At 51.1% G+C, this 15,818-nt stretch overlaps 1 protein-coding gene across 2 annotated transcripts; it reads left to right on the top strand.

Moving 5' to 3' along the window:
• Positions 1-320: 320 nt before the first annotated feature.
• GPR83 (G protein-coupled receptor 83) lies at positions 321-15,311 on the top strand. 2 transcript variants are annotated; one of them, XM_004265467.4, is made up of 4 exons: positions 321-873; positions 5,537-5,662; positions 8,002-8,135; positions 11,634-15,311. In XM_004265467.4, the coding sequence occupies exons 1-4, from the start codon at positions 508-510 to the stop codon at positions 12,256-12,258; spliced, it is 1,251 nt and encodes a 416-aa protein (XP_004265515.1). In that variant the 5' UTR covers positions 321-507; the 3' UTR covers positions 12,259-15,311. The 2 variants fall into 2 exon arrangements, with proteins under 2 accessions (XP_004265515.1, XP_049568903.1); XM_049712946.1 differs by lacking the exon at positions 5,537-5,662.
• The last annotated feature ends 507 nt before the right edge of the window (positions 15,312-15,818 follow it).

Below are 15,818 nucleotides of genomic sequence, written 5' to 3'. Positions count from 1 at the left end.
TGCCTGGAGCGGGGCGGCCCCAGTCCCTGCCGCGCGCCCCCCAAAACCCCAACCGCCCCGGGGCGCCTTCCGCCGGCTCCCTTTCCGATGGCGAGGCTTAAGCAGAAAGCAGGCGGATGAGTGTTTTTAGGGAAACAGCCTTGACGCCTGGCTGGAGTTTTATTTCTAGAGCGAGAGCGGGCTGGGGCCGGGGGTGGGGAAGCCCGCCGAGCCGGAGCGCGTCACGGTCGCCCGGAGAGACGCCGCGCCGCCCGATAGGCAGAGGCACTCGCACGCCCGCAGCCGGGTGGCGCAGCGGAGACACAAAAGTGCGGCCGGCGGCCCGGAGCGCGCCGATCGCGGGCGAGAGGCCGGCGGGGAGTGGGCGCCGGCCGGGCGCTGCGAGGCCGGGAGTCCCTGCGCACACAGCCCCGCGCGCTCCTCTCCCCGCGCCCGAGCGCACGTGCGCGGCCTGGCGGGACGTCCCGCCCGCCCCGTCCCGTCCCGGGCGCGGAGGCTTCTGCAAAGATGATCCCTTGGTGCGTGCTGCTCTTCCTCCTCGCAGTGGCGCGAGCCGCGGACGAGCAGAGCCCGGAGGCGGCCCTGGTGGGGCCCAACGCCTCGCACTTCTTCTCCTGGAACAACTATACCTTCTCCGACTGGCAGAACTTCGTGGGCCGGAGGCGCTACGGAGCCGAGTCCCAGAACCCCACGGTGAAAGCCCTGCTCATCACGGCTTACTCCTTCATCATCATCTTCTCTCTCTTTGGCAACGTCCTGGTCTGTCATGTCATCTTCAAGAACCAGCGGATGCACTCGGCCACCAGCCTCTTCATCGTCAACCTGGCCGTCGCCGACATAATGATCACGCTCCTCAACACCCCCTTCACTTTGGTGAGACCGCGAGGGCTGGGCTGGCGCTCCGCTCTCTCCTCTCTCTGTCCTCCTCTCTCTTGCTGTCTCGATGTCTCTCTTATTTCCGTTTCTGTCTCTCTCTGCGTCCCTCTCCCTCTCTCCACCCGATTTCTCTCCTCATTTCCCTGCCGGTCCCCCTCTTCTGCCTGTCTTCCTGTCTTCATCTTTCTTAGTCTCCTCTCTCTTGCCCTCTCATCTCTCATTTCTCATCTCTCAACACTCTCCTCTGTTGGTCTGTCTCTTAGTGTGTCTGTCTCTGTCATTCTTTGTTTGTCTTTCTGCCTGTCTGTCTCTCGGGGGTCTGTCTCTCTTCTCTCTCTCGGTGTCTTCATCTTTTTTTTCCTCTCTGCGACTCTGTCTTTCTCTGTCTCTGTCTCTCATCATCTTCTAAGCCAGCGCTTCTGCAGCTCATGGCATTGGGGTCAATGAATCGAGTGTCTGCAGCCAGCTGTGAACAAATGACCATTTCCTGTTCGGTGTCACTGAGCATGAATCTGCTTGACGATGGTGCAGTAAATCAAAGCCCCTTGAAATTCCAGCATAGATTGTTAGGTCAATTACCGCCCCCCCCGCCCCGCCACCCCGCCTCCCAGCAGGAGTACAGCCCATTAAATGCCCCAGCATGGGATGCTGATTTGCACCAAGCTGAAATATCAAACCGTTGCTAGTTGTTAATGAAACCATGAGTGAATTTTCCTAAACCACTTATTTAAATTGCATTTGCTTTCTGTGGTTTGACAGCAAAGTCTGTGTGTGAAGACTGTGTTGTGGAAGAGATGAGGGTTAGGTGGGCTTGGGCCCCAGAGCTGGGGGCATTCGCACAGGGGTGGTGGGTGAGCCCCCCTTCTCGCTCCCATGACCTCCACCGAGCCCTGACTGCTGGGCCTTAGGGGTGTCACTTCTCTCCCTCCGTGACTTGGGACTGTGATGCTCATGATTGAGATGATTGAGACTGGGAGGGCTATGACCAAGTAATCATCGTGACAGTTACACCTTGTATTTCTGCAGCATGAGTTACATTTTTCCAATTTCTGGAATAGTCTTTTTGATACTTGAGTTCTTACCAAACCATATCTGTTCATATCTCTTTCTCTCTCTCTCTTTCTCTTTCTTACACACACACACCACACACTTGACCAGAAATAACAGACAAGCAAAAAGAAGAGGGTGAACTCCCACAAGCCTATCCACCTGTGAATGTCCTTCCAACCCTTATGTTTAAAAACTACATTTTCTCTCGTCCTCACTTATGAGAACTTCACTCACATTTTGCAGATAAGGAAACTAAGGCACAGAGAGGTTCAATGCCTTGTCCAAGGTCATTTGGCTAGTAATTGGCAGAACCAGGATGAGAATTACTTCCCCTGTCTCAAGTGCAGCCGGAGGTCTGTCCACTAAGCCACTCACCTGGGACCTAGCAGGCAGGGCACCCTTGGACCACTAATCCAAACCATGGACTTCTCCTGTTCTCCTTCCTGCCTACATTTAACAGATTCCTGGTCACTCAGGATGTTCTGACTAGCCAAGGACGAAGGGACTTCCAGATACCCCCCCACCGCCCCCCCCCCATACACACACGCTCTCCCCCTGCTGCCTTAAAGCACAGGACAATGCATCTCTGGCTCCTCCTGGATCCCCCTTGGCTTCTGACTTGACAATCTGCAGTGCTGGGGTTGGACTGCGCCACCCAGGATGGGAACTGGGAAGCCCCAGGGCGTGGCCCTATGCTGCTGCCCAGAACAGGATGCATGGCTGGATCTGCGGCAGACACAGGGCAGGTGGGGAGGGAGGCCAGGCTGCGGCTGAGAGCTGACAGCCCCTACCCGGAGGATGTCCTGCAAGAGAGGAGATGTCAGCGTCCTGAGAACCCAGCCCCCGCTCCCGGTTGATCCAAAGCAGCTTGGCCTTCAACCTGACCCGTGCAACCACCCCAATCCAAATTCCTGTCAGAGCTTCCAAGGCTCTTGCAACCAGGGGCGGGTCTTCTAAGCCCTCAGCCAGGCTCCTTGAAGGGGTAAGATGTCCTGCCCTTGGGCTGGTTGGTGACGATATCCTTCCTCCCTGGTCTCCCTTTCTGTCCACTTTACACTCTACGTCGGCATGAAGTCCAGGTCTGGGTATTGAAAGAAAAGCAAACAGTTATTCACAACTCCCACGGCAGAGCCGTACACAGAATGTGCTGGAGCCTGGAGAAGGTGATCGTTTACTTTGACCTGCCAGAGTCCCACGAGAGGGTCAAAGGAGACTTTTCAGGGCACGTGGCATTTCGAAGGGGCCAGGATAAGTAGGCATTTCCCAGGCCTAGATGAACGTTCATTGCAGACAGAGGGACCCGGGCGAACAAAGGCAAGGGTGTCCAGGTTCACGGTGTGTTGAGGGAACGCTGAGCGGTTCACTGTAGCTGGAGCAGCGGAGGCAAGAAGGCCAGCGGAGGAGGCAGCAGGGCAGGGGGAAGCAGAGGTGGCCGGAAGGGAAGGCTGGGGCAGGGCTGCGAGCGGGCCTGGGCGCTCGTAAGGCATCTGGCCGTCTCTTGAAGGCCATGATGATTCTAAGCAGGCGTCTGTTTTTTGATTAAGAAAATGCTGTCAGCAGCGTGAAGGCTGAATTACAGGGGGACAGACTAGAGGACAAGGAAAGCCGTCTGGAGGCTATCATGGTCCAGGTGAGAGATGATGGGGGATTCCACTCGGGCCACGGCCTTGGGACAGAAGAAGAGGGGGGATGGATTTGGAAACCCTTCGAGGTAGCACTGGTTGGCTTTGGTGATTCATTGATTGTGGGAGGCGAGAAGTAGGAGTAGCTAAGGATTTCCTGTTCTGTCATGTTTCTGGGCCGCTTCGCCCTGCCTATTCCAGAGAGAGTAGTGTCCACGGTCTGCTGTCCCAGGTTCATGATCAGACCAGACTTGTCCCTCGTGACTCTCATCCACACATTCCAGCCAAACAAACCCTTGTTCCCCAAACAGGTCCTGGGATTTCTGACCTAGTGCCAAGCCCTTTGTTCTTATCTCCCCATGGGCAAATCCTACCTGTTCTTTAACGTTCATCTCAAATGTCTAGTATGTTATAATAATGCAGTTAATAGTGTTAAGTACTTGCTATGTACTAGGCACTGTCGTACCTGCTTTACCTGTGTTATCTGCCTTACATGTGTTTGAGTGTCATAACAATCATGTGAACAAGGGTTAGCCCCATTTTACAGATGAGGAAAATGAGGCTCATTGGGCCTAAGTGCCTTGCCCAAGGTGGCAGCTATCACTAGCAAATACTCTGCTGTAAATCACTACGCAATAGTCTTCCTCTCAAGCTGACCTGCTCTATTTCTTTCGGTGTCTTCTCTCGTTCTCTCTGCCTCAGCGCACTCCCACCCCACCTGGTGGCCCTTTGTCTGGGCCTTCTGTAGGGCACTGACTACTTTCTGTCTTGCATCTGAGATACCCGAGTCCTCCTCTGCCCACACTGGAAGCTTCTTGATCAGAATCAAGGCCTGATCTCTCTTGGGCGTGGGGCATTACTCACGGGAGCTCAGGAGCTGAGTGAGTGAGCAAATAGCCATGGAGGATGTGGGGCGAGGCCTAAGTCTGCTCCCTGGACCCCACATGCCCTGGGAGCTTGTCTTCTCTCCCTGCCCAGACCCTGGTCCCTGCTCCCAGCTCTGCAGGCCCCTGGGACTCCTTTCCAGATGACGTGTTGCAGGCCTGCTTAGCTAGGGTTCCAGAGCACAGCCCACGTGCTGTGTTGTGACTCTTCAGATGTGTCTCCTCCATGAGTCTGAACTCATATGAGCCTAAAATGAATTTTACTATTACCATAAAAATGCTATTTCTAATCATATCTTTCTAGCAATCTGCCAGACGCGTTCCACACTTTGTAGCCTTTTTAAAGTTATTTCATTTTTTAATTTTTAATTTACTTATTTTTTATTAAGTAGTTTTTGTTTTGTTTTGTTTTTTTGTCTTTTGGCTGCGTTGAGTCTTCATTGCTGCGCGCAGGCTTTCTCTAGTTGGCGGTGAGCCAGGGCTACTCTTTGTTGCTGTGCGCAGGCTTCTCAATGCAGTGGCTTCACTTTGTTGCACAGCACCGGCTCTAGAGTGCAGGCTCAGTAGTTGTGGCGCACAGGCTTAGTTGCTCCGCGGCATGTGGGATCTTCCTGGACCAGGGCTCGAACCCGTGTCCGCTGCATTGGCAGGCGGATTCTTGACCACTGCGCCACCAGGGAAGTCCCTGTAGCCATTTTTTTTTTAAGTTGATCCCTACAATAAGATACAAGGTAGAGATTTTTAAGCCTTTTTTTTTTTTTGTAAATGAGTAAACTGAGGTTCAGAGAGGTTACCTACATTGCCAAAGGTCACACAGCCAGAAAAGATTAGAGGTGGGAAATCTAACTCCAGAGCCCATGTCCTTCCCACGCTGTCCTGGCACTGAACAGGGCCCAGCCATAACAGCAGGGTCAGGGTTTGTTGAACTGAATGATAGAGAATGAGTCATGCTGGAGATAAGCACGCGTGACCCACAGTCCAGCAGCGCAGAGGAAGAAGGAGTAGGGGGAGAAGGCTCCTGTGGGATGCTCCTCAGAGACCACAGGGAGCGAGGGTCAGTGGCAAGGCCTGTCTGTCTCCTGACTTTTGTGGGCTCGTCTCCAGGTCCGCTTTGTGAACAGCACGTGGGTGTTCGGGAAAGGCATGTGCCACGTCAGCCGCTTCGCTCAGTACTGTTCCCTGCACGTCTCAGCCCTGACGCTGACAGCCATCGCCGTGGACCGCCACCAGGTGAGGGCACCCGCCCCCCGATGCCCTGTCCTTCCCTCCCCGGCTTTGCTCTCCAGGGGGCTGAAGGCAGTGTTTTAGCCCATGTTTCAGTGAGCATATTTGTCTTCTTATTGACCACTATGAGCATTAAATTAGGCATATAGCCCCTAAAGTGGGGCTAAAATAGGCATATAGCTCCCTTTGTGCTACGGGCTGCAAAACATTATTCCACGTTTGTTGCTCCAGTGAAGACTCGCTGCTGGCATTTTGTGTGTCAGAAATGAATGAGTTTGTTTTGGGGGGATTGAAAAGCAGATCTGGAAAATCGCAGATGAAAAGAGAGTGGCAAATGCAGGTCCGAGGCAAGGCTCCTGGCTGGGATATGAGATGGATACTTCTGGACCCAGGTTGTTGAAGAGGTAAACAGGCTGGAGGGGGACGGGCAGGTGGCAGGCGCAGGTGTCGGGTGGGGTAGGGAGGCCCAGCTCACTGTCCTGCTCCATCGGATTCACATGGGTCGATATGGTGAGGGGAGCTGGAAAGGACCTGAGGGCGCCCATGGCCTCTGACTGAGGCTTCTACTCCCTTTATCAACATGAACCACGATGGCGTCTGAGGGGCAAGGATGGCAAAGTCCAGAATGGAGAGGTGCTGGGCAGCTTCTAAAGCCTAGTCCATTCCTCCCATAAAACCTTAAAAAATTGGGAGAAGACTTTGGGAGGACACAGCAGAATGTCCAGTGTGTCCTGGGATGGCATCCTGAGACAATGGTAGCTCTTTATGACCTCTCTTTCTGACCCGACTCACCTATCCCCAAATGGCTTTTTCAAGAAATAATGATTCTAATCTTGCAAGCTAAAAGTGTTCATCAACAGATGAATAGATAAAGAAGATGTGGTATATATGTATAATGGAATACTACTCAGCCATAAAAAAGAATGAAATTTTGCCATGGATGGATTTGGAAGGCATTATACTAAGTGAAATAAATCAGCCGGAGAAAGACAAATACTGTGTGCTACCACTTATATGTGGAATCTAAAAAACTACAACAAACTAGTGAATATAACAAAAAAGAAGGAGACCCACAAATACAGAGAAAAAACCAGTGGTTACTAGTGGGGAGGGAATGGGGGAGGGGCAATATAGGGGTAGGAGATTAAGAGGTACAAACTATAGCCTATTATAAAATAAGCTACAAGGATATGTTGTCCAACGTGGGGAATATAGCCAATATTTTATAACTATAAATGGAGTATAACCTTTAAAATTGTGAATCACTATATTGTACACCCGAAATTTATACATTATACGTCAACTATACTTCAATTTAAAAAAAGAGGAATAATGATTCTATTCTTAAAATGAGGATGCTGTTAAATTCCCAAGTCTTTATTTAAACCTTTTAGGAGAATTGATTGGCATACAGTAGCAATCAATTCCAAGATGCTTTTCAGCCCAAAGCCTCTAACAATGGTTTCATTTGGGGCTTGGGAAAGCTGAAATTGCCCCACTGCAATGTTAGAAATGGCTTTCAGAGACAATGTGGTGAACCCCCAAATAAAGGGCAATGCAGCTTCCCATGATAAGTGGTGAGAGTCTCCTCCCGACCTGTGTCGCCTTCAGACCCCTCGGAGCCCTTTGTAACTTAAAGGATCTGGAATCATGGGCAGATGAGATGAGATCCTGAGGTGCCACCGCTGCTCCTGTGCCAGCCTCGCTGTGGGTGTCATGGGAACAGACCTCCCCCTTCACCGCTCCCCCATCCTCTCACTGCACCCGGCTTCTGCCACGCATGACCTGCAAGAGGCATTTTTTAAAAATTAATTAATTTATTTATTTTTGGCTGCGTTGGGTCTTCCTTGCTGCGTGCGGGCTTTCTCTAGTTGCGGCGAGCGGGGGCTTCTCTTCGTTGCGGTACACGGGCTCTAGTTGTGCGGGCTTCAGTAGTTGCAGCACGTGGGCTCAGTAGTTGTGGCTCGCAGGCTCTAGAGTGCAGGCTCAGTAGTTGTGGCGCACGGGCTTCGTTGCTCCGCGGCACGTGGGATCTTCCCAGACCAGGGCTCAAACCCGCATCCCCTGCATTGGCAGGTAGATTCTTAACCACTGCGCCACCAGGGAAGTCCTGCAAGGGGCATTTGAACTGCCTGGAGTCTCTGAGTCCAGATGACACCCTCTCTGTACCCCCGTGGGCTGGACGGTGTGGTGGTGCAGCTCAGGGGCTCGATAATGAGTTAAGGGGTGCTTGACTCTAAGTAGGACCTACCTGCCTCATTGTGACAAGTGAGCTGCATCGTCTGTATTTCTTAGTTGCTTCAAACTGTCTTAAGCCAGTGATGCCCAGTTTGCTTGTCTTCCAGGTCATCATGCATCCGTTAAAACCCCGGATCTCAATCACAAAAGGTGTCATCTACATCGCAGTCATCTGGACCATGGCGACCTTCTTTTCACTTCCACACGCTATCTGCCAGAAATTATTTACCTTCAAGTACAGGTGAGACGAACTAGTGGGGAGCAGCCTGGGGATCCGGAGAACATTGACAGAGGGAAATCTGAACCCCCTCTGAATCTCAGAGTTACCAGTACCTGCTGCGCTGAGCTGTTCTCTGTCTCCTTCCCATCCTGTTGCTTCCGGGCCCGTGCGTATCCTCTGCACTTTTTCTGCTTTTTCTCATCTTTTCCTCGCAACACTTTTAGCTTCCTCTTTAGTCTCTGTCCCTTTGTCTGTAAGGTCAAGGCGATAGCAATCAGCTTCTGCCACTGAGGACAGGTACTAACCCAGACTGAGATTCAGAATCACCCAGGCCCCGTTTAAAACGGTGATGTTTAAATTCTCTCCCACAACCTACAAACATGTATATCTCTAAGTGTCTCAGGCAGGATGCTCTACCCCCCTCCCCACTACCTCCCTCCTATCATATGCTTTGTCCTGTGCTCTCACAGAATGGAAAGCACTCAGTGTCTTGAAACTTAAACACTCGTGCGTGCTGCCGGTCAGTTAAAGGTGATCTCCCCTGTTAGACTGTGAGGTTGGGGGGAGCTGGCGCCATTTCTGATTTTGCCATCTTGGTGTCCCTAGCGTCTATATTACTGTCTCACATCACGAGCTCTCTGTACATAGTTACTGAATGAATGAATGAGCTTAGAGTGATCTTCATCAGTTCATTGTTGTTTCAGCTGAAGTTCCATAGAAACAGATCCTGAGATAAAGGAAGGTACGTGTGCCTGGGAATTTTAAGAAAGTGCTCCCGGGGTAATGGGTAAGGCAGTGGAGAAGCTGGACAGCAAATGGGGAGAGACCAAGGGAGGGTGTGGTTTGCAGGGGGAGCTCTGGAGCAGACTGCTAACACAGAGTTTGCCTGCTTTGAGCCAAGGGGGCTGGGCTTTTGTATTCCAGGCCTTCCTGGGGGAAATGGAGACACGTGGCCACTTCTGGCTCGTAATGGATCTGTGGAAATTATCTCCAGTGGCCTTCGGGTAGTCCTAGGCCCCTAGAAGATCACGGCTGACAGCTGTGTCTTGTCGGGTGGGCCGGAGCTGGGGGGCTGGTGCTCCAGACCAGTAAAGGGGATCTAGGGGGTGCACTGCCAGCAGGTCTTACCATGTGCTGCCTCACCTGAGACATACGTTTACGTACACTCCTGTGACATAGCGGGATCCAGAGAACAAGCTCTGAAGGCCAATTTCAACTAATTTATAAAGTCTCTGTCCCCGAATTCTAGGCTATCAAATGAATCACATACCCACCGCTTCCCAGCACTCAGACTCCCCAGCTGCCTTCATATATGGAAGGCTATTTCTTTTTTCTGCTAACAAAAGCGAAGAGAGTTTTCTTTCTTTCACTAGTGATGGCCAGCTGCAGCTATAACAACATCAACAAGCTACATGGTATGATGGAAAAAAAGTAGCAATTTTGAGTTGCTGCTCAGAGATGTTACAGTACGAAAACCCTGCTCGCACCCAGAGTCTGAACATTTAGATAAAGACCGGAGCTTAGGATTCCTGCCACAAGTTCCCGCCTTGCTTTTCCCGGGGCATCTTTTTTTTTTTTTTTAAATTATTTTTATTTATTTATTTATTTGGCCGCATTGGGTCTTCGTTGTGGTGCGCGGGCTTCTCATTGAGGTGGCTTCTCTTGTTGCGGAGCACGGGCTCTAGGCACGCAGGCTTCAGTAGTTGTGGCACGCGGGCTCAGTAGTTGTGACTCGCGGACTCTAGAGCACAGGCTCAGTAGTTGTGGCGCTCGGGCTTAGTTGCTCCACGGCATGTGGAATCTTCCCAGACCAGGGCTCGAACCCATGTCCCCTGCATTGGCAGGCGGATTCTCAACCACTGCGCCACCAGGGAAGCCCATCGGGGCATCTTTTAAAATGACCACTTGTGAAAAATTAGTGACCTCTGCCCCAACCACCTTATAAGTAACAGGTGTTTGCTACCCTGGTCTCTCTCTCCTGCTCACCTGTGACCTGGGAGGGAGGACTGCCCTTCTCCTGGCTCATAGTGCCCCCATTCTGGGATATAAGTAATAGTCTTGTGACTTCCTTTGTGTGAGTGTATTGAAACTGCGCCTTCAATCAAAACAGCCCCTGGGTTTTCGCTTCCCCAAAGTGGAAGGAAGCTGCTGAGGGAGCTCCCTGCCACCTCATTCAGCAAATGATAATCTGCATATTCTTAACCCACCAGCTCTGGGTTTTCCAACATACACAGATGTCCCTAAAAAATTTCAAGAGGACTGGGTACATTCCATAGAAAATAAGTACTTTTTGTCCGAGTGGCTGAAGGTGTATGAGTTCAGGCATTGCCACTCACATTCTCAAGATGCATTTCTTTGCCCCATTCCTTGGATCCCCTCTGGAATGGGAGTAGGTACTACAATGGGAAATTCCAAGATTTCCTGAATCAATCATGCTCCCAGGATGAGTTAATTCTAAGACTAGGAACACCAGTGTTGCATTCATTCATTGAACAAATATTTATTGGGTGTCTATTCTGGGCTAGGAATAATACAAAGTAAAGAGGACAGAGAGTGATCTATTTCTCTTTTTTAAAAATTGAAGTACAGTTGATTTACAATGTTGTGTTAGTTTCAGGTGTACAGCGAAGTGACTCAGTTATATATATATATGTGTGTGTGTGTGTGTGTGTGTGTGTGTGTATATATATATATAAATTCTTTTTCAGATTCCTGTTGATTATCTATTTTATATATTGTAGTGTGCATATATTAATCCCAAACTCCCAGTTTATCCCTCCCCCCCGACCTTTCCCCTTTGGTAACCATGAGTTTGTTTTCTATGTCTGTGGGTCTATTTCTATTTTGTATATAATTTCGTTTGTATCATTTTTTTTAGATTCTACGTGTAAAGCAATATCATATGATATTTGTCTTTCTCTGTCTGGCTTTCTTCACTTAGTATGATCATCTCTAGGTCCATCCGTGCTGCAAATGGCATTATTTCTTTTTTTTTTCTTTCTTTTTTTTTGCGGTATGCGGGCCTCTCACTGCTGTGGCCTCTCCCGTTGCGGAGCACAGGCTCCAGACACGCAGGCTCAGCGGCCATGGCTCACGGGCCCAGCCGCTCCGCGGCATGTGGGATCCTACCATACCAGGGCACAAACCTTTGTCCCCTGCATCTGCAGGCGGACTCTCAACCACTGCGCCACCAGGGAAGCCCCTTATTTCATTTTTTATGGCTAAGTAATATTCCATTGTATATATGTACCACATCTTCTTTGTCCATTCATTTGTCGATGGACATTTAGGTGTATTTCTGACCTACGTAGAACGCCCAGCCTAGTGGGAGAGCTGAAAATGTAATCAGATAATTAGGCTGCTCATCACATGTGCTGTAACAGACGGATGTACCAGGAGCCCAGTGGAGGGAGAGGCCAGTGGTTGCTGGGATGGGGCTTTTCCACGCTGATTTCACACCCTCCTTCTCTATCCCTCTCCCTCTCCCTCTCTCTCTGTCTCTCTCTCCCCTGCCCCCAGTGAGGACACTGTCCGCTCCCTGTGCCTGCCAGACTTCCCTGAGCCAGCCGACCTCTTCTGGAAGTACCTGGACTTGGCCACGTTCATCCTGCTTTACATTCTCCCCCTCCTCCTCATCTCTGTGGCCTACGCCCGTGTGGCCAAGAAGCTGTGGTTGTGCAACACCATTGGGGATGTGACCACGGAGCAATACCTGGCCCTGCGACGCAAGAAGAAGAAAACCATCAAGATGCTGATGCTGGTGGTGGTCCTGTTTGCCCTCTGCTGGTTCCCCCTCAACTGCTACGTCCTCCTCCTGTCCAGCAAGGTCATCCACACCAGTAATGCCCTCTACTTTGCCTTCCACTGGATCGCCATGAGCAGCACCTGTTACAACCCCTTCATCTACTGCTGGCTCAACGAGAACTTCAGGGTCGCGCTGAAGGCATTACTGCGCGTGTGCCAGAGGTCGCCCAAGCCTCGGGAGGAGCGGCCACCCTCCCCAGTCCCCTCCTTCAAGGTGGCCTGGACAGAGAAAAGCAGCGGCCGCAGCGCTCCACTAGCCAACAGCCTCCTGCCGTCCTCCCAGCTGCAGTCTGGGAAGACAGACCTGACGTCCGTGGAGCCTGTCATGGCAGTGACCTAGAGGAGGAGAGCAGGAAGGGGCGGGGGGCAGGGCTCTGTCTCCAGATGAGGCTGGGAAAGGGCCTGAGGGAGGACAAAGCCTGGAAAACAGCCTGTCCTCACACCCCTTCACATGCTGGAAGCAGTTCCTGAAGAAGCCCAAGGACATTTGAGTGCCTAGGCAACGCTGCCCAGGCTCCTCGACCCGATAGATGGGAAAACGAAAAGACAGCACCCAGCTTGACACGTGTTTGTGAACTCCTGTCTGAGCCAGGGGACCCAGGACGGCTTCAGCCCCCATGGGGGCTGAGTCGGCCAACTGCCTACACCTGTCAGGCAGCTGCCTTACAGCCCTCCCACCACTGAGCACCCTCGAAGGACCCTGGAGTCAGACGTGCGGAGTGGCTGACCCAGATGCACAGCTGTGCTTGAGAGAGGCCCGTCGGCCAGTGAAAGGTCAGTGAACCAGAGCCGGCGTGGAGGTGTGTATGCCTCGCTTTCTGAAGTCACTGGAGCTGGCTGAGTCCCGGTTCTGTGGCGGCCCAACACGTGACAAGAAAAGACCGCGACTGGGTTCCTTAATATAAAGAGGAATTACTGAGTTTCCTTAAAACAAAGAAACACTATTATGGAAACTTTGGAACATTCAGAGAAGCACGAAGAAGAAAATAAAAATCACCCCCTTCTCCCTCCAACTTCTGATAAGTTCTGTCAAAATACTGTGGCTTTCTTTGCAGCTTCTTTTCGTGTGTGTGTGTGTGTGTGTGTGTGTGTGTCTAGGATTTTCATTTCATGCTGAATTACACTTGTCCATTTAGAAATAAGCAAGAAACTGGGCATAGCCGAGAACTCCTGAACCCCTCTCCCGGGAATAGTGTCCACCAGAAGATTTCGAAGATGAGGTGTGAGAAGAGCCCAAGGGGAACACCGTCCCAGAGCGGACAGACTGCCTTCGTCCCGCAGCCAGTGGTGGCAAGGGCCCGAGAATAAAACTCATCCAGGAGGCATAATTCCTCCTCTCCTGCAAGCACACAGAACAAGAGGTGGTGAAATACTGCCCTGCTTTTGCAGGAGATGAGGGAGCAGGCTTTCCAACATGCTGGAAATACCCGTGCTTAGACACCTCATCCTCCCAAGCTGTCTGGTCAGGCCATTTCTCCTCCATGTCCTCTGAATAATAAGGCTTCTTCACGCCAGTTCTCATAAGACGACTCACTGTCAACATCACTCTCTCACGTGTCACTTATCAAACCCTATGGCATCGTGATGGTCCTTAGTGACTCAACTTGCCAGAGAAATCTCATTCCAGAGACAGTGAGTGTTTTCATCACCTTCCATCTGGCCCTGAGTGACTCACTGTGTCATCCAGCAGAGAGACGCATCAGGCAGGAGAGAGCTTCCTTCACCAGCCCTAAACAACTGCCGCTCTCACACTGGTTTGAGGTTTCTTTCTAGCACCAGAGAGATCCTGAAAGCAAAGCATGGTCATGGAGCTAAGAGGGAAACTGAGGCTCAGGGAGAAGGGGTTTGTCTAAGGTTCACTTAGATCTCTTGGCTGTTAATTGAACCTGAACTTGGTCATATCATCTGCTTCTCTGGAAGGAACCATGGGGGTTCATTATCCTATTCTCTCTATTTACGAGGATGTTTGAAAATTTTCAAGACGTAAAGTTTAAAAAATAATCTTCTGAACAGTGGATAGAAAAGTGACTTTCATGGGACACAGAGAGCCTTTCAAGCCCATAGGGATCCCCAGGTGGATTTTTTTTCAGACCAAGTGGCTCCCAGGCCTGTGAGTATTGTCTCTTAATGCTGCCATGGAAATTCTTACCAGAAAGAGAACAGGCGACAGGGTTACAGAAAATTTGTCCTGCTCTGAAATCACGGGGAAGGCTTCACTTTGTTCCTTCCTCTCTGAGGGCATCTAGAAATTCTGCCAAGTCCCAGAGAAGGCTCTTCTCTGGTGGAAGACCCTCCCCACTGATGGCTCATTAAGTCTGGGTCTCCTGTCAGCTCCCTGTCTCCCCCACCCCACGTTCCCTGTGTGCCTCAGAGCAGAAGTGATTCGTGTTTGTGAATGTGACGTGTGTAAAACTGGAATCTTTCCACTGTGCTGTCATGAGGACTTGACTGTAAATTGCTCCCATCTCAATAAAATACATAGTGGTGTGTGGCCTGTGCTTCCCGGATTTGTGATGAGGCCACAGCTGCTGACCTTTCAAATGGGGATCCACGAGGATTAGATGAAGAGAGCGTGAAGAGCCTCGGCCCTCACCTCTACATTTCACAGCTGCGCAAAAGCCCAAACACTGAGCGGGTTGAAAACCTCTGGTGAGTGCCTTCTTCCACGGAGCTGGCTGCCGAGGCCCCTCTTTTGTGAAATCTGTGAAATGAATCTGTGCTGAGTGATTTAAGCCGGGACTCCAGCTGTTCCTTGGTGATTCCGGAGGAGGCGAAGCTGCCGCTCCCACGCGCAGGGTGCAGTAGGTACCACGTTCCTGTTCACAGGGTTTCTGCCCCCCTGGACCTGGGCTCCGCTTGTCCGACCAGCTAAGCTGGGTAGGAGCCTCTATAAGCGGCTCTTTGCAGGAAACCGCCCTCAACAGGAAGCCCCTTTTCTTGTCACGTTAGCAAAGCTATCTTGTAACTGACTCTTAGACCAGACATCCGCATGCTCTGCTCATCTCTGGCCCAAGCACACCTTTCCCATCTTTTGATCACACAGTACCTTGCCTAACGTGTGGGTTCTTTTTGTAGATCAAAGAAGTAGAAACGAAGAACAAGTACTTAACAGATGACCAGATCTCTTCCCTAGCTTCCCCTTCAGTAATCTCGTGAACAAGATAACATCTAGAGGAAGGTCAGGAGGAGCTGATGAGCCTGCAGCAGCAGGGAATGTCCACGACTCTGACCCCCTATCTCAATGATTAACTGAGGTTACTTCCCTGTTTCCCTTTAAATCTTTCATGGCCAAGCAGTCTTTGGAGGTGGTTTCTGGGGACACTGAGTGTACCATCTCCCCAGATTGCCGGCATTCTGATTAAAAGCATCTTTCCTTTCTACCAACAGTTGTCTCCCTCCCTCTCTCTCTCTCTCTCATATTGACTTTTTTTTTTTTTTTTTGGCGGTACGCGGGCCTCTCGCTGTTGTGGCCTCTCCCGTTGCGGAGCACAGGCTCCGGACGCGCAGGCTCAGCGGCCATGGCTCACGGGACCAGCCGCTCCGCGGCATGTGGGATCTTCCCGGACCGGGGCACGAACCCGTGTCCCCTGCATCGGCAGGCGGACTCTCAACCACTGCGCCACCAGGGAAGCCCTCATACTGACTTTTGAGTGGTGAGCAGACAGACCTGATTCGGTAACACCTCCACTGCATACATAATTACCCCGATGCCCTCCAGAGCCCAGGAAATCAATGTTAAATAATTACACAGTAGGGAATTTACTGTGCCTAGGGGAACATTTGAAAGAAAATGAAAGGAGATGGAGAAAAGAGGGGAACTAGGATTTGCTGACATCTACGTGAGACACTGTGCTAAATGTCTCTGAGTCCGTGAGCTCATTCTCCCTCAGTATTTCTCCA

The sequence above is a fragment of the Orcinus orca genome, chromosome 8 (assembly GCF_937001465.1).
Source record: "Orcinus orca chromosome 8, mOrcOrc1.1, whole genome shotgun sequence".
In the NCBI taxonomy this organism is placed as follows: domain Eukaryota; kingdom Metazoa; phylum Chordata; class Mammalia; order Artiodactyla; family Delphinidae; genus Orcinus; species Orcinus orca.
Note: the sequence above shows the minus strand (reverse complement) of the source record. Positions and strands in the feature narration are given on the sequence as shown.